Here is a 23,853-nt window from a genome sequence, read left to right as displayed (position 1 = left end):
TTTTAGTGGAGGTGAGGTTGAGGAGAGACCACGTAATGGGCTACGTTAGGTCCAGCCTCTAGGCTTTCTCCGCTAGCCTGCTTCCAGAAAACGCAGCTCTGAGCAGGGTGCTACCTGCTCAGACCCTTAACAGTTTCCCAGGGCCTTACGGGACTATTTCTAGCTTGTCTTCTCCTGTTGTCCACCAGCACCCACCCTACACTGCATCCCTGCTGAGCTGCACTCTTCTTGGACATACCTTCTGTTTTCCCACATCCGCCTCTCAAACCTTTGATACCTTTCCATGGGCTGTTTCCTCTGCCCAACAGATCCTCCTTATCCTTGAAATCCTCTCTCACGTGTCAGTGCCCTCAAATGCCTTCTCCCACCAGCTGTCCTTCCTTCTTCCCTCTGCCTCCGTTTCTCTTTGGGAGGACCCCTCACTGGGACCTAGCCTGTTCCTCATCTTGGTCCCAGGCCCCTTTGAATCACTGAAACTTCTCAAGAGCCATTGGCCTACAGCTCCTGCAGCTCTTGGCCCAATGCCTTGTGTACCTGAGTTCTCAGTAGAGTTTAATTGAGCGTCATTGAACCCTTAGGAAGCACCTACGTCCCGTCCCGTGAGCGTCTTCTCAGCAGGATCGTCCTCTTATCTGATAACTTTGTTTCTGCCTTGGTCAGCAGTGTGCTTGGCAAATGTGGTTATCCTACCAAAAGGCTATCCCCCAAGCACTCTTGAAACCTGAAGGGAATATCCCATTTGGAACTTCCTGCTGTTGCCTGTTACCCAGAACCTTCCAAGTAGACCCAAGCATTTGGCAAGTTGTATCAGTCAGTTCACAGAGTATTTATTGTCTGTTTTCTCAAAGCTTTCTGAAGTCCTTCAGTGGTAGTGCTATTTCTTCATGACACCTTTTGTTTTGTTCTGATTTTTCTCTAGTTAACTAAAGATTGATGATCTGAATGGAAGTTGAGCCCCCTTTGTGTGAAAGAGGGTGTGCACAGTTAAAAGTGTTGACTGATGTGGGAGGATTTTGTATATAATCCTCCTCTATATGATCCTTAAGCTTTGTGAATATACACAAAAAGGATTTAATCTCTTCCTACCTGTTTTTTCCCCCACCCTTTTTATCTAGCTTTTATAAAAAGGCTTCCCAGAGTCTCTTTCCTCCCTCTCCCCTCTCCTGCCCCTCCCATCTTGGCACCTCTGAACCTGGTGGTGCTTTTTCCTGTTTGAGGACGCCTTTTGTTCCTGATGGTGCATGTAAGCATTCATTAATCTGTTTGGGCCAGCATCAGATTCTGGGAGTGACGTGTGTGCCTGGCTCAATTTAGAAAGTTAGATTCGGACAAATTTTGCTCTTTATAAGCTTTGGTCATTTTTTTTATATTTTGGAGATACTTTGCTTATGTTCTGGTTATATTTGGTGATTTATCTTGAAATTGTTCTTTGCTTTTATGTGTAGTTCTGGCCTGCTTGACTTACTCCATCCCAAGCAGAGGGAATGGGAATTGGCCACCCATAGTGATTCAGCAAATACTTGTTGCCTTGATTTAATGTTTTGCTAACAAGAAGCACATTTTATTTTATTTTATTTTTATTACTTAATTAATTTATTTATTTTTGGCTGCATTGGGTCTTCGTTGCTGCGTGCGGGACTTCTCTAGTTGTGGCGAACGGGGGCTACTCTTCGTTGCGGTGCGCGGGCTTCTCATTGCGGTGGCTTATCTTGTTGCAGAGCACGGGCTCTAGGCACGCCAGCTTCCGTAGTTGTGGCATGCGGGCTCAGTAGTTGTGGCTCGTGGGCTCTAGAGCGCAGGCTCAGTAGCTGTGGTGCATGGGCTTAGTTGCTCCGCGGCATGTGGGATCTTCCCGGACCAGGGCTCGAACCCGTGTCCCCTGTATAGGCAGGCGGATTCTTAACCACTGCGCCACCAGGGAAGTCCAAGAAGCACATTTTAAAAAGCATTCTAAAGTAAAAGGAGAAACTTTTATAAAGATATATTGTTCAAATGTATTTATCTAAGGTATTTAAAAAATAGAAGGATCTTTCCTAAATAGGAAACAACTTTATATCACAATATCATATGCATCTGAGACTAGCCTCCTAGAGCCTCTCATTAAAGTTAGAGAAGGAGAACTGTTCCTTTGGCATAATGATTGCATTTGATTGTGACGTTTGATCCCAAACAGTTCTGATTTCTTATCCTCAGAGGAAGCCTTTGACCAGCTGCCTCAATCCACCGTTCCTGAGATGCAGCGGAGCAATCTGGCCCCTGTCATCCTGCAGCTGAAGGCGCTGGGGATCGACAACGTCCTCAGGTTCCACTTCATGTCGGTAAGTCCTGCCTTCTGTCCGTCTGGGAGGCCAGAGTGCTCCCAAGGGAGTGTCAGGACATTGATACAGAGCATGCTGCCTTTCTGGGTTTTTTCACTTAGCTTGTGTGTTGTGTGCAGGGTTCAGGGGAATACAGCCAGACAAGGCTGACACAATTCTGTTCTTGTCTGTTGGGGGAGAGAGACAAGTAAGTGGGTAATGACAGTGCCTGTGCCCGGTGCTCTGAGAGACAAAGGAAAGGCCCGCAGCCCACTTAGTCATGTCTGAGGCGAGACCTGAAACCCAAGTGGGATCTCAGCAGGTCGGGAGAGGTGGAGTTATCCAAGGCAGGAGTGTGTGTGTAGGCCTAGGTGCCCAAGTGTCATGATTGCGGGAGCCAAGAGGGCTCTGGTAGAGCTGCAGGGAAAGTCCTTATGGCTGATTCCATTTCTGATTATTTCCCAAGGTCAGTTTCCAGGAGTGGGATTATTGGGTCAAAGGGCCATGGTCATTTCATAGACCCTTGATACAAGGCCGAATTCCTTTACAGGTATAAACTCCAGCAGTGCATGAATGCCTGACTCACTATACCCCTATCATGCCCTGTTATTTTCTTTTAGAGTTCTGCTAATTTGATTTGGTGGGGGGAAGGAGGAAAAATATTATCTGTACCTATCTTTTTTGATTTCTCATAAGATTAAAAAAAAATTATTGGCCACTTTATATTTCTTCTGAAATATAAGAAATCTACATAATCTTATCTAACAGATAAGCCATTTATCTGTTAGAATTAGTGTTTATTCGTGATTAAGAGTCCCTTAACTATTGAACACATTAACCTTTGTCTATAGTATTTCTTGCAAACAGTTCTTCTGATTGTATTGTATTTTATTGTTTGTTTGTTTATGTGCAGCCATTCTAAGCAAAGATAGTAATATCTTTCTATCTTTACCTCTGTGATTTCTTCTGTTATTCTTGTGCTTATGAAGCATTTCCCCATATCTGGGTCAGTTAGTAAATATTCACTCATGTTTTCTTCTTGAATTTTTATGATTTGAAAGCTTGCATTTTTAACTCCTTATTATATCCCAACTCTGTTGGTATATGATGTGTAACAAGGCTAGATTCCTGGATGCTAAGTCCCTAATGTAGCGTGTCATGATAAACTGGGCAAATGAAAGAAGAGAATGTAACGATATCATCTGCTCTCCCAAAGAAAACATACTTATTTCTCATAAGTATGGAGAAAATATACGCTTTGAATGTTGGTATATAGTACAAGAAATTATACAGAAAAGTGAACAGTATATGCAAATCAAAAGCTCATGAAAAGCTCCACGTCTCAGATTAAAGGAAAACATAAGGGCAAAAAGGACAGATCAGTGTCTCAAAAACTATAGAGTTTTCAGACGTCCTTGTGAATACATCGAATACCCGCTAAGGGAAAGGGAACAGCACAAATAGTAACTAACATTAGAACATGTTTGGCTTCTCTAGGAGAGATAAATGCAAATTGAAATAGCTGTACCACTGTACATTAATTGAATGATCAAACATAAAGAAAAATGATAAAATCCAAAGCTGACACAGTTTGGGGAAAGTGGTTTTATATTCTGTTTCAGTCCTCATGGAGGACTTTCTGACATTATTTTATGAGCTGTAGAAATGCCTGGTATTTCTTCTCAGGGAATTTTCTCCTGAAAAAAATAATTCAAAAGAAACAAAGAACTTACATGTAGGATAATGTTTATAGTATCATTTTATATTAAAAATATAATAATGAAAATTATAAACTTTCAGACAACTGAAAAATGAGGAAAATACATATAAGTTCATCTTCATATATTCCCTTCTGGTTATTTCCTCCTGAAATTGTGTTTTTTCACAGTTGAAATCACAGGATGCATATAATTTTGTATATTTAGCAGTGATGATTACAGTAGCAAAGAACTAAAAGAACTCAGTTGCCCAGTGGTAAGAATGTTGCTTATTTCAGTGTGTGACCTTGTCAGAATAGTATGCTGTTGTCCCAGGGTATTTTCTGTGAAGTGTCCATGGGTACAAGAAACAGAGGGAACAGAAAAGCAGGCAGTGAGAAAAACAAGCTAAAATTATACACACACAGTCCTTCCAACTACATTAAAACAGCGTTTGCATATGATCCCGAATCAGATGAAGCCATAGAGAAATACTAGTAAATGTGTGTTGAGGTGAAAATACTCTGGATGTGATTGGAGAAGGGGGCGGGTAAAGGTGTGGGTTTTTTTGATTGATGATGAATTCTAAGAGCAGAATTCATCGGGCTTGGTGATTGACTGGAAACAGGGCCAAAGATTGAAAGGAGTCGAAGAGACTCCTGTCTTCTTCAGAGATTGAAAGGAGTCGAAGAGACTCCTGTCCGTTTTGTTCTGTAATTATTCAGAACCACATTCAGTGCTTGAGCTATCCATTATTCGTGTAATCTCAGTGCAATAAAAGATCCCAGAGGGGTTAAGCTCCTCCATTTAGGTGCTCTGTGTATGTTGCCTCTTTGTAAAGTAGGATGTCGTGGGCGCTGAGGAAAGGCTAGTGAATCAGTTACATGATTTAGTCAACAGTGACTTGTTGAATCCCCAGTGTATAGTTAATCAGGTCTAGTTCCTACCCTCATCTGTGTGTGCATGCAGTCAGCGCAACTTTGAGAAGTACAGCTTTGTTCCTTGACAGTCAGTGGGTGGGGTAGAGTGGAAAGAATGAGACCTGAATTCAGTCTCTGGCTTTGCCACCAACTGCCTCTAGGATCTTGTTCAAATGTCTTTTACTTTTTGTTATTCACTCTCCTCATCTGTAAAATTGAACTAAAACAGCGTGATACTTAAAATACATTTGTTGTGAATGCATTTAAGAAAAAAAAAATGCGCAGTTTGCGAAAGGACTATAATTTTATTATGTGGCTGATAGATGAAATAATTTAGAAGATGATAGTAATGATGCTTGGTACTTAGTAGACGCTCAGTAAAGGCGCGTGGAAGGAAAGAACATAGTAAGGATCCAGAGACTCAGACTGAAGGTCACAATATCAGCTTTGCTTAGCTTCAAATTGTCTAGCATTCTCTTTTATTTTCAGGAATTCAAATTTAACCTATGTCAGTTACCCCTATAGGCAGGGCCTGGGGCAGGGCTGTGGGTGATGCAAAGATGAATCATCCACCAATACTGCAGTATCACGGGGCTTCTTAGAAGGCTGAGACACGAAGTAAAAATTAGAAATATTTGATGAGAGTTTAGGGAAAGCAAAGAGGTAGTTCAAGGTAAGAACCCATCGCTTCTGATGGAGGGGAGCATGAGGGAAAGCTTCAAAGGAAATGTTTAGTCAAGCTGAGATAAAAGACCAAGTAGTACTAAGGGTGCTGAGAGGGAGAGGAAGGACATTTCAAGAGTAGAAGCGTGGCGGTTGGGAAGTCTGGGGCATGTTAGAGAGAAGAGTGGATTGAGCAGGAAAGTCACATTATTATGGCTGTTACCTGATGAAGTTAACTTAGGAGGGTTTTTATGTTTTTTACAGCCCCCTCCAGCACAGTCGATGGTTCAGGCGTTGGAGTTACTCTATGCTCTGGGAGGTATGCCTGTCTCTTATTCTGTGTTTTCTTATCTGTTTATTAATATGTGATATTAGTTAGGTTGTATTCACTCTAGGGCTCTTAGTATCTTCAAGGCTGGGATTGATTCTCCCCATATGTATGATCCTCTTAGTGACACGTAAGCTCATCCAAATAAGAAGGTGGGACTGTGATTAATGAGGTCCAGTCGTGACAATGAATTTATAAAGCCTGTCAGTACATCAGAAGCTATTAATAACCATCGCCACAGCTACACTTCCAAGAGACATCTGGGAGATTCTCTACCAGTATTTCACATGTTACCTCTCTGGGCCTTTTTCTCTGTCCCTCGACCCCATTCTGAAATCTGGCTCTGTGTTCTCTCCCTAACTCCCCTTCCTTCCACTACTGGAGTTCCCTGTGGAGAATTGAGTAGAATACCAGGCTGTGGTATTGTTTGGGCAAGGAAACACCATGTTATGGAGGAACTTCTATTCTCTTGTTTGAAAATGTGGTATTTACCTTAAGATAGAGGAAACTGTGGCCTGAATTTACCTCTTCGGGAAGTTTGTGTCTTTTCTGTGAATGTTGCCTCAGGTGAATGTTATATCCAGTTCAGTATTAAATTTCAGTGGAGGTTTTGTTCTTTGAGATTCTTTCTCTTTTCTTTTTTTGGTTCTCAACATCTTTATTGAGGTATAATTCATATGCTGTATAATTTACCCATTTAAAATGTACAGTTCAGTGCTTTTTAGTATATTTACAGGGTTGTGCAACCATCACTACAAGTTTAGAACATTTAGAACATTTTCATCACCCAAAAAAGAAAACTTGAACCCAATAGCCCTCCCTCCCCATTCCCTCTCCCCCATCCCAGCCTAAGCAACCGCTAATATACTTCCTGTCTCTATAGATTTGCCTATTCTGGACATTTTATATAAATGGAATCACATAGTATGTGGTCTTTTGTGATTGGCTTTTTTCATTCAGCATGATGTTTTCAAGATTTATCTATGTTGTAGCCGTATTGATACTTCATTTCTTTTTATTGCTGAATAATATTCCATTGTATCGATATACCACTTATTATTCTTATCCATTTATCAGTTGATGAACATTTGGATTGTTTCCCCTTTTTGACTAATATAAATAATGCTGCTGTAAGTGTCCACGTACAAGTTTTTGGTGGACCTTCTACCAGCAGTGTGCGAGGGTTCCAGTTTCTCCACGTAGTGACGGGTTGCCAGTGCTTGTTATTATCTGTCTTATGTGCTGTAGCCATCCTGGCGGGTGTGAAGTGGTGTCTCGCCATTTTGGTTTGTATTTCCCTAATGACTGATGACGCTGAGCACTTTCTCGTATGCTTATTGGCTATTTGTGTATCTTTTTTGGAGAAATGTCTATTCAGATCCTTTGTTCATTTTTACTTGGGGTGTTGTCTTTTTATTATCGAGTTGGAGGAGTTCTTTATATATACCGGATACACGTTTCTCATCAGATCTGTGATTGTAAATATTCCTCCCATTCTGTGGGTTGGCTTTTCACTTTCTTGATGGTATTGTTGGTAATACAAAAGTTTTAAGTTTTTATGTGGTTCAGTTTATGTATTTTTTCTTTCATTGCTTGTGCTTTTGGTGTCTTACCTAAGAAATCATTTCCTAATCCTTGGGCATGAAGATCTCTCCTAGGTTTTCTTTGAAGAGTTTTTATAGTTTTAGTTCTTACATTTAGTAGATCTGTGATCCATTTTGAGTTAATTTTTTTGTATAGGGTGAGGTAGGGGTCCATCTTCATTATATTTATGATACCTTCCTGTGAAGGAATAGCCAATTATTGATTAAAAAAATCTTCAATGATTTAAAAGGCCTTTAGGGTCTACATCACATCAGCCCTGAGTGAGCATATGCCAGAAAAGGTTTCCATCCTCTGTTCTCAAGTATGTGATAGGAACTTGAAAGCAAAGTCTCCTGGGATAATCTGAAATGTGTATGAGAGAATATCCACTATTTAGAAGTTTTTCATTTGGACTGATTTTCCTCCAAACAGAATGAAATTTAAAATATTTTAAATGTCTTCACTGCTCTAACTAAGTTGGAAAAGGTAGAGGGAAACACCCAACTTAAATTTATTTATAAGCTGAATCATCACCTTCAAAGAGATGATTATATGAGAACAGAAGAGAAATGACCTTTTCTGTCTTGCCCTGAGGTCTGCAGCAGGTGTTTTAATGCTCCATCTTGGGACTAGTCTAAACCATAGTAAAACGAGAGTCTCTATCTTGGGAATCCACTACCTGAAAATTGGCTATTGGTAAAGAGGCAAGGAGGGATGTGAGGAACTGAAGGAGTCAGCCCAGTTCAGCAAACAGCCCAGGAGGCAATTGGGTAAACAGCTCTGGTGTTGGCACCAAAGAGAGAGCCGGGCGTGTGTTTAGACTCATAGTCATCAGCTTTGTAATTGCTCACAAATTTCTGAGAGGCCTGGGACATCTGTGGCCTCTCAGAAATTGGCCATGGAAAAAGGTCCAGAGGTGATGCAGAGAGAAGAGCAGGAGAGGTGGCAGAGAAGCAGGGGAGTGGGGTATCATGGAAGCTGGTGAAGAGTGTTTCCAGGGAGCTGTGGTCAGCGGAGTCAAAGGCTGCTGGGGACCCTACGGAAAGTGCCCTTTGTGTTTGGCACTGTCTGGTTGTCGGTCCGTTGGAAAGAGCAGTCTCTGGGGAGGGTGGGAGCAGGAGGAGGCTGTGAGGCCATCTCCTTATAATTAAGTCCTCGCATGGAGGCCATCAGAAGTATCAGTTTTTCAGAATTGAGCATTCAGGAGCACTGAGGAAACCTTTTCTTCTTTTATTGTAACAGCACTCTGGGTCAGGTTGAGGTCGGATACCTTTGTTTAGCATACATCATCTTTTATTCTCCCAACAACTGTACATCTTCCAGCACCATGGTACATGCCTTCTGCTTTTTGTTGCTGTTCTTACGGCAGGGCTGGACAAAGACTGTCGCCTAACTGAGCCGCTTGGCATGAGAATAGCAGAGTTTCCTTTGAATCCCATGTTTGCAAAAATGCTGCTTGAATCAGGTAGGTGGAGACCAACAGTCCTCATTGATTTTATTTTGTCTGGGAGTTGTTTCCCAACTTCTGTGCACCCTGGGGAAGAGGGCACAATACATTTTGAGCAGTGAAGGAGCTTTCATCTAAGGTTTGGGGCATGGGGCTAACTCGCGATTCAAAGTCAGTTGTCATTAATTCAGTAAACACTTTTGTTTGTTTCCTGTGGGTCTAGTACTGACACCTGATTTTTTTTTTTTTAACAGGGATTTTAAAAAATTTGTGGTATAACATACAGAACATAAAATTTACCATGTTAATCATTTTTGAGTGTACAGTTCTGTAGCATGAAGTACATTCACGTTGTCGTTCAACCACCACCACCATCTGTCTCTGGAACGTCTTCATTTTTTTCAAACTGGAGCTCTGTACCCATTGAGCACTAACTCCCCATTCTGTCCTCTCCCAGCCCCTGCAGCCACCGTTCTGCCTTCTGTCTCTATGAAATTTGACTGTTCTAGGAACCTCATAGAAGGAGAATCATACAATATTTGTCCTTTTGTGACTGACTTTTTCACTTGGTATAATAATGTCTTCAAGGTTCATTTATGTGGTAGCATGTGTCAGCATTTCTTTTTAAAGGCTGAATAATATTCCATTGTATGGATAGACCATTCCTCTGTTGGTGGACACCCAGGGAGCCGTCACCTTTTGACTATTGTGAATAATGCTGCTGTGAACATGGGTGTGCAAGTATGTGTTTGAGTCCCTGCTTTCACTTCTTTGAGGTGTACACTTACAGTCGAATTGCTGGATCATCTGATAATTCTATGTTTAATTTTTTGAGGAATCACCGCACCGTCTTCCACAGTGGCTGCACCATGTTGTCTTCCCACCACCAAGGCACAAGGGTCCCAGCTTCTCTGACACCTTCAGATTTTTGCGAGAATATGAGTTAAGGGATAAAAGTGTATAACCTGGAGATCTTCTAATACTTAGAAATCAAAATCATCTAGAGCAGGGGTCCCCAACCCCCGGGCCGCGGGCTGGTACCCGTCTGAGGCCATTAGGAAGCGGGCTGCACAGCAGGAGGTGAGCGGTGGGCGAGCGAGTGAAGCTTCGTCCGCCGCTGCCCATCGCTCGCGTTCCCGCCTGAGCCATCCCATCCCCCTCCCCGGTCCGTGGAAAATTGTCTTCCATGAAACTTGTCCCTGGTGCCAAAAAGGTTGGGGACCGCTGCTCTAGAGACTATGGTTTGTCACACACTTCCCTGTGCTCCCCACCCCCCCCAGTAGCCTAGAGAAGGGAAATACTCATTGTTTCTTGCTTTTGTCTAACTTTATATTCACTGGCAATAGACGAAGCTGTATGTCAGACTAAGCGTGGTGAAAGTTAGCTGTAATTGTGTTTTGGAGTAACCAGGCTTACACTGAGAAACAGGATTCTAAGCCTGGGGCTGGGGAAGTAGGTCACTCACGAGGCCAGAAGCTGTGGGGATCATGCGGTGCCATTCGTGCTCTCTGTCTGATGCCCCGGGGGGCTGATTGCCGCAGACTCCGTGTCCAGGTGGCAGCAGCTGCAGCCCATAGCGTGCTTCCCTGGTCTAGTGATGCCTCGGGCTTGCCGGGTGAAATGAGCCCTGCCGAGAGGGAGGCCGCCTCGTAGAAGGGTCCAGGAGCCGAGGTGCAGCACGAGGGACACAGCCCCCGTATGCCCTGCCCCCTCTCCCTCTCAGGCTTTGTGCCAGGATTCTAGGTGTCCACATTGAGTAGGGAGCTGGTGTGGAGCTGACCTGCCCTAGTGATGGGGCCAAGCTGGCCCCCATTGAGCCTCACGGCAGAGTCCTTCGGTGTGGCCACCGCGGAGTGGGGTCCTTCCAGGCCTCCTTCCATCTGGACCATGTATAGGATATCCCATTTGGCAGGGTGAATTGTTTATATGTTACAAGCTTTAAAAATCAAGCTACGTGTAAATAGGTGATCTTAGTTTACAATGTGCTGTAAGGAAAATGTCAGGAAACGTCTTTTACTTCTCACTGACACATTGTATGTTTGAAATCAAAGATGCTTTTTGGTTTATAGGAAATTTCGGCTGTTCTCAGGAAATTCTAAGCATTGCCGCCATGATGCAGATCCAGAATGTCTTTGTGGTCCCCTCAAACCAGAAGTCTCAGGCTGTAAGTCCGACTGTTCATATGAGTCTCGCTCACTTGGGGCTTTCTTCTGTTAAAACTGCCCAGGAACTGCTGGTGACAGAGCAGCTTATGTTTTGAGGGTTAACTGTGTGTCTGACCTTGTGCCAAACATTTTACGTGCGTCATGTCATTTTATCTTCACCGTGGACCTGGGAGGGAGGTACTACTATCATCAGTTTTAGAGACGGAGGCACAGAGAAGGTAGGTAACTTATGCATGGTTGCACAGCCAGAATTGATGGAGTTGCCTTTCACAGTCCAAAGCCCCAAATCTTAACCATTGTCCTACTGACTTCCTAAGGGAAGTTTTTGTTTTTTTTTTTAAAGGCTGCTCTGAGAGCAACCTTGGTAAGCACGTTAGTGATATAAGGAGTCAGTGTCGGGGCACAGCAGGCTGGGCAAGTCAAGCTGCTGACAGGGCCCTCCCAAAGGCCCAGGCATCTGTGACAACTAGAAGGGTGAACACTGGAAAGACTGTGAAGGAGAAATTACACTATTGAAGAGCACCGGGGAAGTGAGGCGTCCTGATGGAGGGAGGCCCAAGGTGAGCTCAGAGCCGGTTCCTGCTGGAAGAGTCTAGAAGCAGAGGGCTGAATGTAGCAGGGAGGAGAGAAACTTCCTTATGGACCGTTACCATCTTCCCTGACAGTTGCATAGCTGCAGGTTACGAAGTTTTCGTGCCTGGATGGTTCTGTTGTTTGTTTGCTCTTCTGTTAGCCTTTTTAGCAATCCTACTTCAGGACAGGCAAATTCATTTTCAAGACGAGGAAAGTGAAGTTCTAAGCACTGTGTCTAAAATTGCAACATATACCCCTCCCGTCTCCATCCCCTGCCCCTGCTTTATTTCTCTCCTCTAGCTGTTCTTACCACCTACCATACTATATATTTTGCTTATTTATCCTGTTTGTTGTTTTTCTCCCACCACTGTTGTATTCACTGTTATATCCCAAATGCATAGAACAGTGCCTGGCCTATAGTAGGTGCTCAGGAAATAATCTGTTATTGAATAAATGGAAGGAAGGAAGGAAGGTGAATTATGTGTTACTTGATACAAGGAGCAAATTCTGAAGACAATAAGTGTATTTGTGTACTTGTATATATATTGGATACGCCGTTCCTTGAACCCATGGGAGCAGATGGCATTGCCCAGGATCTCACAGAAAGAAAAACTTAGGGTCTGAAAGGATTGCACAGCTAGTGGTGGCTTAGGAATATAGAGTGTCTTCCATGCTCCAGACAGCCGGCCCCTTGCCCTTCTGGAGCTTACCTTCTATCAGGGGCTGGGAGGAGTTCTTCTGAAAGAGAAGATATTGACTGGATAGAGGAGGAGAGGGACAAGAGCACTAATATTTATCGAACACCTGTGCCGGGTAATTTATGGTGGATTATCTTAATCCCATAGCAGTCTTGATACACAAGTTTAATATTCCAATTTCTGGATAAGGAAACTCAGGCTGAGAAAGGTTAAGTGACCAATCTGAGGTCTTTCAGGAAACGGCAGAGTCAGGATGGGTGCAAACCAGGTCTTTCTGACTCTGCAAGCCATGAGCTATTCATCGTGTAATGTTGCCTCCAGGACAACAGGCTCAGAAGGGTCAGCTTCTAAACATTGCGTTTATTCTCTCCAGATTCGAGTGCACCGAAAATTTGCTGTGGAGGAGGGTGATCATCTTACCATGCTCAATGTGTATGAAGCGTTCATCAAGGTAAGCACAGCTGCCACTCAGAAGGCCCCCTCCACGCACCCGGCCACTGGAAGTGATCTAGGGGCGAGGATTCCGGAAGTGTAGTTTATAAAAGAATGGCCAACAGGCCTCTATTTTCCTATTAGATTATTGCCAGAAGTTCTAATCCGTGGTGGTTTCTTGCTTCCCCTGCATAGCGATGTGGCCCCCAGCAGTGGGTCAGAGGCTCGGCCTTCCTTGGCTCACGTTTCCTCACTCCGTCTCACACCCACCCCATGTTCCTGGACAACACTGTCTGACATTTGAATAGGAAGTTCTGATATATTTTCTGCAAATAAATGAGGCTGAGAGTAACTTGTGGTCTTGAATCTTCAAAGCTGTTTACGTGAGTTTGAGATTTCACACAGCCACCACTCCTCCAGCTGCCAGACAAGCTGTGAGAAGACATTTAGTCGGGGATCCACATATACTTACATACCCTACCCAGATTTAGCCATGGTGATGGTAATTTTTGTTGTTCTTAATAGTCTGTAAAACTAGGAGCAAATAATACAGCTTAAAGTCCTCACTAAAAATCGCTAAAAAGAGAGATCTAATGATGATGAAAACAATGAGAAAAGAAAACAATATATAAACTTCTTATATAAAGGAAAGGATGTTAAGGGGGAAATGAGACATTTCAGATATTCAGTATCTTGTCTTTACTTCTTAAATAATTTCTTTTAGAAGGGGTGAAATACTAAGGTTTTGTTTTCCCAGAGATTTGAAGCGAGATTATTGATGAACATTAATGAACAGTTTTCAGAAAACCGAATCTCTTATTGAGATTATTAATTGTGGATTAAGTCACTTAAAATTCGCTTGTGCAAAAACAGTGCACCATTTCCAGCGTCCTCTACCAGTAGAGAGCGGGGCCAGGGCTACAGTGCATTACTCTGTAGTTGCCTTCTGGGAAAGTCCTCTTTGAATTATATTTTCTTACGTAAAAACACCTTCCTCCCTGGCGTATAATTTCAGAGCTACATTCCCACAGCAATAATTTAGGATATAATGATCATACTTCAGAATACAGAACAAAACTAAGTACTGTTGATAGAAAAATCATACTTTGGGGATTAAATAATAGTAATTTGCAAATTATTTCTAAATTGGCAAGTGTCGTATTACTTGCCTGTTGTCAAAGTGATAAATTCAAGCCTGCCAGAGAGGGAACGTTGATTTGCAAAGAACTGCAGGGAAGGGGTTCTGTCTGATAGTTGGCCACTCCCGTGGGTATTTAAGATTGGAAACAGTTCTGCTTGTCACTAAGTTCTCACTTGCCCTTTAGCACAGAGAGTGAGATCGGAGAGCAGTCAGGTGGTGAGCAGGGTGGTCAACGTCTGTTTAGAGAGATGGGGCAAACAAGGGCCCGTTACGACCTGAAGATCTTGTCCCATTGAGCAAGCAAACGGGGGCAGAGAGATGAATGACCTCCGCCACGTAGCCTCAGTTGAGAACTTTCCTGTGCTCTTCTCACTCTCCTTCTATCTGGGTTGTCCTGTAGCACAATAAGAACTCCCAGTGGTGTCAGGAGCATTTCCTGAATTACAAGGGTCTCATCAGAGCCGTGACAGTGAGGGAGCAATTGAAAAAGCTTCTTGTCAAGTTTCAAGTGCCCAAGAAATCCAGTGAAGGTAAGAATACACTGCCACCACCAGTGACGCCCCTTCCTCTGCTCTGTGTAGTTGCATTCTTGGAGTTCTTAGGCTGGGCTGGTGTGAGGCAGCACAGTGTACTCTGGACCCACACCGGGTTCATGTTTTGAATTGCCCGTGTTGGTGAAAAGCTGTATGTGAAAGTAGCATATTTCCCCCCAAGGAGGTCCATTTTTATTTCTGAGGGCTGTTCTTGGGAAAAAATTTCACAAGCCCTGACAACACTTAAGAATCATAAACATTCACATCATTGTACATTACGTGGTTAATTCTCCCATGTAGGCTTTGCAAGAAAAATGACTTTTAAGTGGACAACATTTATGGCCATTCCACATAAACTGCATTTTATTTTCAGTTACAGGTATGACTAAAGCAAGTGCCGTGTGTTTAGCCTAAGCAGGCACTGGGGTGAGATGGAAGTGTTGTGTAAGACACAGTTTCTGGCCTCCGGTAGTGACAGTGACTACTGAGGACACACTAGGTTACACCATGGCAGGGGTTCTACTTAATATTCTATACTTAATCTCCTACTCTGAGGTGTGGGTGATGTTATCCTTATTTTACAGAGGAGTTGTTAGGTTCCAGGGAGAAGTTAACTTAAGTTCAGGACAGCACAGCTGGTAACCAGCAAAGCCAGGTCTGTGTGGCTCAGGCTTCTGAGGGGAGATGCGTCTGCTCAGCCATTCAGCGGTTGTCTTTCGAGCACGTCCGGGGTGCCAGGCCCCCAGCCGCGCTCTCAGTACCACTAGCGCTCACTAACATTTCTGAAGTGCCTGTAATAGGCCTGGCGGTGTTGCGAGTGTTTCCATACGTGAATTCATTTAGTGCTGACAGCACTCCAGTGAAACATGTGCTGCTGTTATCCCCATTCTACAGATGAGAAAAGTGGGCTCAGGCGACGAGTGACTTGCTGCATGAAGGTCCCACACAGTGAGTGTACAGTGGAATCAGAACTCAGGCAGTTTTATTCCAGAGCTTTATTTTGCCTTTATATTAAGAGCAACTAATTACATGATGACGAAGACATGGTTCTTTTTTTTTTTTAATTATTATTTTTAAAAAATTTATTTATTTATTTATTTATGGCTGTGTTGGGTCTTCGTTTCTGTGCGAGGGCTTTCTCTAGTTGTGGCAAGCGGGGGCCACTCTTCATCACGGTGCGCGGGCCTCTCACTATCGCAGCCTCTCTTGTTGGCGGAGCACAGGCTCCAGACGCGCAGGCTCAGTAGTTGTGGCTCATGGGCCCAGTTGCTCTGCGGCATGTGGGATCTTCCCAGACCAGGGCTCGAACCCGTGTCCCCTGCATTGGCAGGCAGATTCTCAACCACTGCACCACCAGGGAAGCCCGAAGACATGGTTCTTACTCTCAGGAAACAGTGCAGTGAAGGTAGAGATTCCTACAGAGACCCACTACTGCAGTATGAGATGATCAGTTGTCTTAGAAGCTACAGGAGTAGACGTTTGAGTGATCATGGCGGACAGCAATGGGGGCTCTAGTGGGAATGCAGGGAAGAAGGAATTCAGCTTGGGGCTCTGGCCTGGGAGGCCTCACAGCGGGCCGCGAGTGGTGGCGGAAGTCCAGTTGAGCTTACTGGTTGAATTAGAAACCAGTGGCACAGGGCTTGCTAGGCAGGGAGGACTGTGGAGACACGTGCTGGGAGAGAGGAGCATATAAGATGCTCAGAGAGTATTGATGGATGACCAAGCTCACAAGAGAGGGAAGAGTTGAAACCTGGGTGATTGGGTAAAGTTGGTGTCATCAATAGAAACAGGAAGCTCACAGGGGCAACTAACTGGGGAGAAGCCGGTCAAGCACCTGTCGCCCAGCAGATAGAGGACAACGTGCATCTGCATCTTTGTTTCTTAACCTGTTCTTCATTGTCAACCTGAAACAGCAGAAGTGTGTCTTGGGGGGCTCTGAGGAGCTCCAGTTCTTTATGTGTCAGTGCAGAAAGAATTCAGTGAGAGGCAAAGTGATAGATAAGAAGTGATTTATTAGAATAGGACACTTGTGAGGCTTACAAGCAGGCGGGCGAGAGGGTGCCACGCCAAGAACTTAGTGGGCTACAGTTTTATAATCAAAGGAAAAGTGGGGAGGGGGAGGAGACCACCTTCTTCCTCATTCTTGAGTAGACGTCAAGGTTCCATCATCAGCTTCTCCTCCACGTCAGGCGGGGGAGTTTTCTTGTCCCTACATGGTGGAACTGGGACTGTCATGGTGCAGTGGAAATGAGCAAAAAGGCGGTAACGTATACTAAAATAGGGTAAATCATCTCAGGTTTCAGTATAATGTCACCTGTCCTTACATTTTTGCTTTTAGTGTGTGCAGAGAAGCATGTCCTAGGAATCACTAACGTACTGAGCTCACTGGGCAGGATGTGGGTCTCATTCCACCATTGTTTTATTGTTTCGGGGCATGTCTCATGCTTCTGTTGCACGGTTTTGTTGCTAAGCAAGCCGGCTTGGTTTTGTGGTTAAGCAAACCTGCTTTCTTGAATGATCATTAACTTACAGGGGTCTCCCATACTTTTTCTCTACTTACAATCCCCTAGTAGGATTAACTATTTAATCACCTCCTTTGTCCCTTTACTCTGTCCCTATCGAACCCCTCAGCCAGGAGAAAAGTTACATTGAATTTCAACTCTTCCTAACGAGAGAAATTAAATACTAAGGAATAAGATTTTGTAAGGTAGGGTTGAGCTCTGGAGGGCCACAATCATTGTAATATCTAAGATTCCCTACTACCCTGCCCTCAAGAGCCCATTTTTACCCCTTGGAAGTGATATCGTCCTGATAACAATGCACGTTCTACGTAGAAATTTCCTTTGGGCAATTGGAGAGAAGGGACTGAATCTAGGATCAAATTGTGGTTAGAAATGTAGATTTGAGATTTATCCGTTCTGTGCTGAAGAACAATAGAGAAAATCATGGAAATTCAATAAATTACATGCAAATTTAAAACTTCTAGATGTTAAAGAAAGCAAACAGTGAAAAATATTTTCAGCAGATATGAGATAAAAAATTAAAAACTTTATGACAGAATGAGTTTATTTAACATATTTTTTAATAATGTTTTAGCTTTTTTTTTTTTTTTTTTTTTGGCCGTGCTGCTTGGCTTGCGGGATCTTAGTTCCCCGACCAGGGATCGAACCCGCACCCTCGGCAGTGAAAGCACAGAGTCCTAACCACTGGACCGCCAGGGAATTCCCTATTTAACATATTAAGAAAAAAAAGACCCCACTAGTTTCCAAGTTGATAAATGGGCAAAGGAATGGAATGGAAAATTCACAAAAGAAGAAATATAGACAGTAATCAAATAAATGTGCAATAAAAGAAGGGGTACCTTTTTGCTAGAACATTGCTGGTAAGAATGCAGTGAAACGGACTTTCTCATACATTGTTGATGGCTTTGTAAATTATACCACCTTTTGGGAACTTATTTACCAACATACTATATTTTATTGGATCCAAGACACCATCATTTGTAAGACACACCATTATTTTATGTATCATTAAGAAAGAAAAAAATGCTGCCAATTATAATACAATTGCTGTCCTGATTTCAGTGAGTTAAAGTGTAAAAAAGAGTGGGTCTTAGAATTGATGAAATATATATATCATAAGCCATATAGATGACATTATCGTTTTGCACAATAATTTGGATATATCCTGTGGAAATCATCTAATAAATGGGCAGGCTTTATCCTTGGAAGATGTTTACTATAGCAACACAGCCACCAATTAAAATGAGATGTTTGAAAATTTTGAAGAATTACAAACTGTGGCTATAATCACAGAAATAATATTGTAGTGTTAGTGTCCCAGGTTGTGTCTTATGGAAGGAACATCATTCCTGCAAAATGCTCTCCTAAAAAGGAGTTCCGAGGTCACTGGCCAGCCGGTGGAGTGCTCTGTAGGTTCTGGTGCTCAGCCTTGGTCTTGTCGTCTGTGGCCCGGGGAGGGGTTGGGGGCCCCAGGTTAAGGGAACAGTCCAGCGTATTTCCCTCGGCAGCCATTGTGGGAGGGTGGGGACCTCCATAGATGGTGCCCGGGCAGGTGTCCAGCACTGGGAAGCGTGGGGCTGGGACCCGTTCAGGGGATGGTTGCGAGGTGGCTTGAAGCAGCCTGGGGTGGGCCTCACGGCACAGGCCTGAGCACACAGAGCATAGGGCAGAAGAAGTCTCATCCATCGCTCTGTTTGCTGCCTTGTGTAGGTGATCCAGATCCGGTTCTGAGGTGCATTGTTTCCGGATTTTTTGCAAATGCCGCGAGGTTTCATTCTACTGGAGCTTATAGGTAACGTGATATTTTGTGAAGTCATTTGTGAAGTCGCTTAAGTCGTTGAAATCTTAGAAATAATCCAAACCCCATAGCAAGGTGACATGCAGGGAAAGTAGAGAAATTAAATCATTTTTCTTTATTTGTATCATGCCTCTTTCTAAAGATGCATTGAGGTTAGCTGTATAGCTTTAAGTGAAATGTCTTAACTTTATGGAAATGATTCTCAAATACTCAGCCCATCTACATGTTGTAGGAGGATGACAGTTACAAGCCTGGAAGCTGGTAATATTTCCATTCTAATCAGAGAATAATAGGACCAGAGGGAACCATTAAAGATGATCTTTCCTAGAGAAGTTACTTTTGCCCTGGCCAGTTCCTGATGTTTTTAGAGATCTGCAGAACTGCAGCTACCCAGATAGATAGTGGCCACATTTGAATGTTGGCAAGTGTTTCTTCATGTGCTGGCCACCCCTCGCACTGCTACAGACTTCAGCCTGTCTCTTCCAGTTCCATTTTCTAGGCATAGAAAAATCACTGAGCATTGATGCCCTCCGATAACCTCTAGTATATTCAAATGTGGTAAAAGCTAACACATAGTTTAGGCCTCTTTTCTCTAACTGAATCATTCCAGTTCTTTGAATTGTTATTTTTAGTCTGTCTTTTCTGAGCTCGTTTTAGTCTCATAATTTCACTGTAGCCGGTTTAAAGCGCGGTGATCATGACGATCTCTTCTTTAATAAGGGAGCAGTCAAAAGGCTTTCTCCCCAGCTTGTCTTTGGATTTCCTCCATATATTGTCATTAGCTTTTTCCCCTCAGAACGTATGACAGTCCTGTGATCCTGCAGTCACCATGATGTCCCGTCCCGGACACTGGGCTTTGTTAATGAGCCCAGAGTTGCATTGGGCTTCTTTGTTTTTTTTGGCAGCCAGGTCTCCTCCATCTAGTATCCTAGTAGCTGACTGTTTGATCCTCAGTATAGCACTTTACATTTGTCTCTAGTGTGTTCTGTTTGTTACTCCAGGCCAAGTAGTCTAGCCTATCGGTATCATGATTCTGTTGCCCATTGTGTGAGCTCCCCCTCCCAGCAATGGGTTGTCCCTGTTTGAGGCAGCTCTGGAGAGGCCTGTGATCTTCTCCAGTGAGTGCCGTTATTTTGTTGTCATTTGATTGCCCCGCTCTCCTCAAGAGTATTAATTAGCAATTTCTACGAGCATTTACAGAATTCTTTCGCCAGTGTCCTCAACAAGAATACAGGCTACATAATAGGCCTTGCGGTGGTTGGTCCCTTTGAGACAAAGTTCAGTGGCAGTCATCTGATAGGACAGCCAGGACCCCAGGCGCTGGCTTTATTTCAGCGCCAGAGATGAGCTGGGTCATGGCCTTGAGGCACTTGCCTGACACATGGGTCCCGGGCACCCGCAGAAGCGCTCTGTAATTATGGTTTCGCAGCAGCATCCTAATCCGTTACGGTTCTCTTGTGAGCTCATCTTACCGATAGCTGTGTGCGTGGTAAATATTTTTTGAGTTAAATCGAATCAAGTCTGAGTTGGAATTTGAAATATTATCTCAGAGAAGTGGATAGTCCAATATTGAGCTTTCTTTTTTTCTCCTGTTATAATCTCCCCCATTAGACAATCTTTATTATTTAATTTTACTATTTAACCTTGTTTAATAGAAAAGTTTATAGACGTAATCGTATATATTATTTCTGTCCTCAAGGAAATTTTTGAAAGAGAACCTACAGAAGATAAACATAAACATAGGCAGAGCAATGTATTTCTCGGTTATTTTTTTGAATGTCCATGTGTTGCTTTTCTTCTCCCTTTTTTGCGTGATTTATTCTTGATTTCCAGAGTGACAGCGGGGGAGGGATCATAAAGGGCACAAGAGAAGATGGAGAGAATAGTTTTGTTTGTGTGAAGTACAACCTGCATGCATTTTTGATGACGTTAAACGCGTCTGTGGGAAGGTCTTGCTTTAAGTGTTTAAAATGTACTTGAGACAAAACTGTTCTGCTTCCCAAGGACCATCCGTGACGATCATGAATTGCACATCCACCCTGCATCGGTCCTCTACGCAGAGAAGCCGCCCCGCTGGTAAGCCCCCTCCTGCTCCTCTGCCTTGTAAGTGTGTTGAAGGCAAGGCCTAGTTCTTGTTCGTCTCTGGGTCCCCAGCACCTGGAGTACAGGTGCCCAGTACACGTTTGCTGACTTTGTTCTACTGTGATCGGCTATAGAATTTCTGCTCTATCAAGGATCCTTTTAAGCCAGTGGTCTTATTCCTCTGCTCACTCATCCACTCGGCAAACATTCATGTTCACCCACGGACTAGGTGCTCTGTCCTTGCGCTGGGTACAGTTGTGCAGAGAGGAATTCAGGTCCCAGCCCACAGCCTGACAGACACAGATGGGTTCCAGTACCTGGGGAGAAAGGCTTTGATAGAGGGGTGTATTTGATAGGTGGCTGAGGTTGGCACTTCATGTGCCAGGGAGTCAGGGCTGGCTGCTTCAGGGAGGAGATAATACTTGCTCTGGAAACTGATATCTTTTTTTTTTTTTTTTTTTTTTTTTTTTGACCACGGCGTGGCATGCAGGATCTTAGTTCCCCGACCAGGGATTGAACCCATGCCCCCTGCAGTGGAAGTGTGGAGTCTTAACTACTGGACCTCCAGGGAAGTCCCTGGAAACTGATATCTATATTAATATATGCACTCCTAAAATCTGGGGATTTAAATTACCTTCTTGGCTCTTTGGTGTCTGTTACCTCAGCCTCAGGCAAGCCTTTTTTAATAGAAGTATAATTTATACAGATTGGAAGAGTATTGACAGCTGTGTTCCCCACGTAACCCATACTCCTAGTAAGATATAGAATACTTTCATCTCTCTAGAAGGTTCCCTTGTGTCTCTTTACAGTTAATTCCCAGCTCCTTTCAGAATCAGTGAGCCTTTGCTTCTATTTCTGCATTTTCTAATACATTAGGCTCTGTTCAGAGTTCTGTAAATAAAAGCATAAGGATCCAGAGGGTCCTGTGCTGATAACTGAGATTTCCTGGAAATCACTTAGGACTTATAGAGTCTCCTCTGTAAAATGGACACACTGGTACCCACCACTCAGGTCATGAGGCTTAAGTGAGCAGCACGAATGCATTTGTTTAGTGTAGTGCCTGGCACACAGACTAGATAGAAACGCGTTAAAGGTAAAGGGGAAAAAACTCGTCATCTCTAATTGTTGTGGTTCTGACTCTCATCGTAAGATATAGGAAATTAGCTCATGTTTTCTTCTTTTTTTTTTTTTTTTTTTTTATTAGGTCCCACTTGTTTATTTTTGTTTTTATTTCCATTACTCTAGGAGGTGGATCAAAAAAGATCTTGCTGTGATTTATGTCAAAGAGTGTTCTTCCTATGTTTTCCTCTAAGAGTTTTATAGTGTCCAGTCTTACATTTAGGTCTCTAATCCATTTTGAGTTTATTTTTGTGTATGGTGTTAGGGAGTATTCTAATTTCATTCTTTTACATGTAGCTGTCCAGTTTTCCCAGCACCACTTATTGAAGAGACTGTCTTTTCTCCATTGTATATCTTTGCCTCCTTTGTCATAGATTAGTTGACCATAGGTGCGTGGGTTAATCTCTGGGCTTTCTATCTTGTTCCATTGATCTATGTTTCTGTTTTTGTGCCAGTACCATATTGTCTTGATTACTGTAGCTTTGTAGTATAGTCTGAAGTCAGGGAGTCTGATTCCTCCAGCTCCATTTTTTTCCCTCAAGACTGCTTTGGCTATTCGGGGTCTTTTGTGTCTCCATACAAATTTTAAGATGATTTGTTCTAGCTCCGTAAAAAATGCCATTGGTAATTTGATAGGGATTGCATTGAATCTGTAGATTGCTTTGGGTAGTATACTCATTTTCACAATGTTGATTCTTCCAATCCAAGAACATGGTATATCTCTCCATCTGTTGGTATCATCTTTAATTTCGTTCATCAGTGTCTTATAGTTTTCTGCATACAGGTCTTTTGTCTCCCTAGGTAGGTTTATTCCTAGGTCTTTTATTCTTTTTGTTGCAATGGTAAATGGGAGTGTTTCCATAATTTCTCTTTCAGATTTTTCATCATTAGTGTATAGGAATGCAAGAGATTTCTGTGCATTAATTTTGTATCCTGCAACTTTACCATATTCATTAGTTAGCTCTAGCAGTTTTCTGGTGGCAGTTTTAGGATTCTCTATGTATAGTATCATGTCATCCACAAACAGTGACAGTTTTACTTCTTCTTTTCCAATTTGTATTCCTTTTATTTCTTTTTCTTCTCTGATTGCCGTGGCTAGGACTTCCAGAACTATGTTGAATAATAGTGGTGAGAGTGGACATCCTTGTCTCGTTCCTGATCTTAGAGGAAATGCTTTCAGTTTTTCACCATTGAGAATGATGTTTGCTGTGGGTTTGTCATATATGGCCTTTATTATGTTGAGGTAGGTTCCCTCTATGCCCACTTTCTGGAGAGTTTTTATCAGAAATGGGTGTTGAATTTTGTCAAAAGCTTTTTCTGCATCTATTGAGATGATCATATGGTTTTTATTCTTCAATTTGTTAATATGGTGTATCACATTGATTGATTTGCGTATATTGAAGAATCCTTGCATCCCTGGGATAAATCCCACTTGATCGTGGTGTATGATCCTTTTAATGTGTTGTTGGATTCTGTTTGCTAGTATTTTGTTGAGGATTTTTGCATCTATATTCATCAGTGATATTGGTCTGTAATTTTCTTTTTTTGTAGTGTCTCTGTCTGGTTTTGGTATCAGGGTGATGGTGGCCTCATAGAATGAGTTTGGGAGTGTTCCTTCCTCTGCAATTTTTTGGAAGAGTTTGAGAAGGATGGGTGTTAGCTCTTCTCTAAATGTTTGATAGAATTCACCTGTGAAGCCATCTGGTCCTGGACTTTTGTTTGTTGGAAGATTTTTAATCACAGTTTCAATTTCATTACTTGTGATTGGTCTGTTCATATTTTCTATTTCTTCCTGATTCAGTCTTGGAAGGTTATACCTTTCTAAGAATTTGTCCATTTCTTCCAGGTTGTCCA

General features: G+C 42.9%; 1 protein-coding gene across 3 annotated transcripts in view; it reads left to right on the top strand.

Annotated features, from left to right (window-relative positions):
- DHX35 (DEAH-box helicase 35) overlaps nucleotides 1-23,853 on the top strand; it is a 74,256-nt gene that overhangs the window by 42,840 nt on the left and 7,563 nt on the right. For all 3 annotated transcript variants that reach the window (XM_068523795.1, XM_068523794.1, XM_068523796.1), the window contains exons 13-20: nucleotides 2,194-2,318; nucleotides 5,842-5,896; nucleotides 8,859-8,954; nucleotides 11,006-11,100; nucleotides 12,746-12,823; nucleotides 14,346-14,475; nucleotides 18,711-18,792; nucleotides 20,803-20,874. In XM_068523795.1, the coding sequence (XP_068379896.1) occupies nucleotides 2,194-2,318; nucleotides 5,842-5,896; nucleotides 8,859-8,954; nucleotides 11,006-11,100; nucleotides 12,746-12,823; nucleotides 14,346-14,475; nucleotides 18,711-18,792; nucleotides 20,803-20,874 (733 nt within the window). The remainder of the gene's footprint in view (nucleotides 1-2,193; nucleotides 2,319-5,841; nucleotides 5,897-8,858; nucleotides 8,955-11,005; nucleotides 11,101-12,745; nucleotides 12,824-14,345; nucleotides 14,476-18,710; nucleotides 18,793-20,802; nucleotides 20,875-23,853) is intronic.

Source organism: Eschrichtius robustus, chromosome 16 (genome assembly GCF_028021215.1).
Source record: "Eschrichtius robustus isolate mEscRob2 chromosome 16, mEscRob2.pri, whole genome shotgun sequence".
NCBI classification, from domain to species: Eukaryota; Metazoa; Chordata; class Mammalia; order Artiodactyla; family Eschrichtiidae; genus Eschrichtius; species Eschrichtius robustus.
This window is presented reverse-complemented; position numbering and strand designations above follow the sequence as displayed.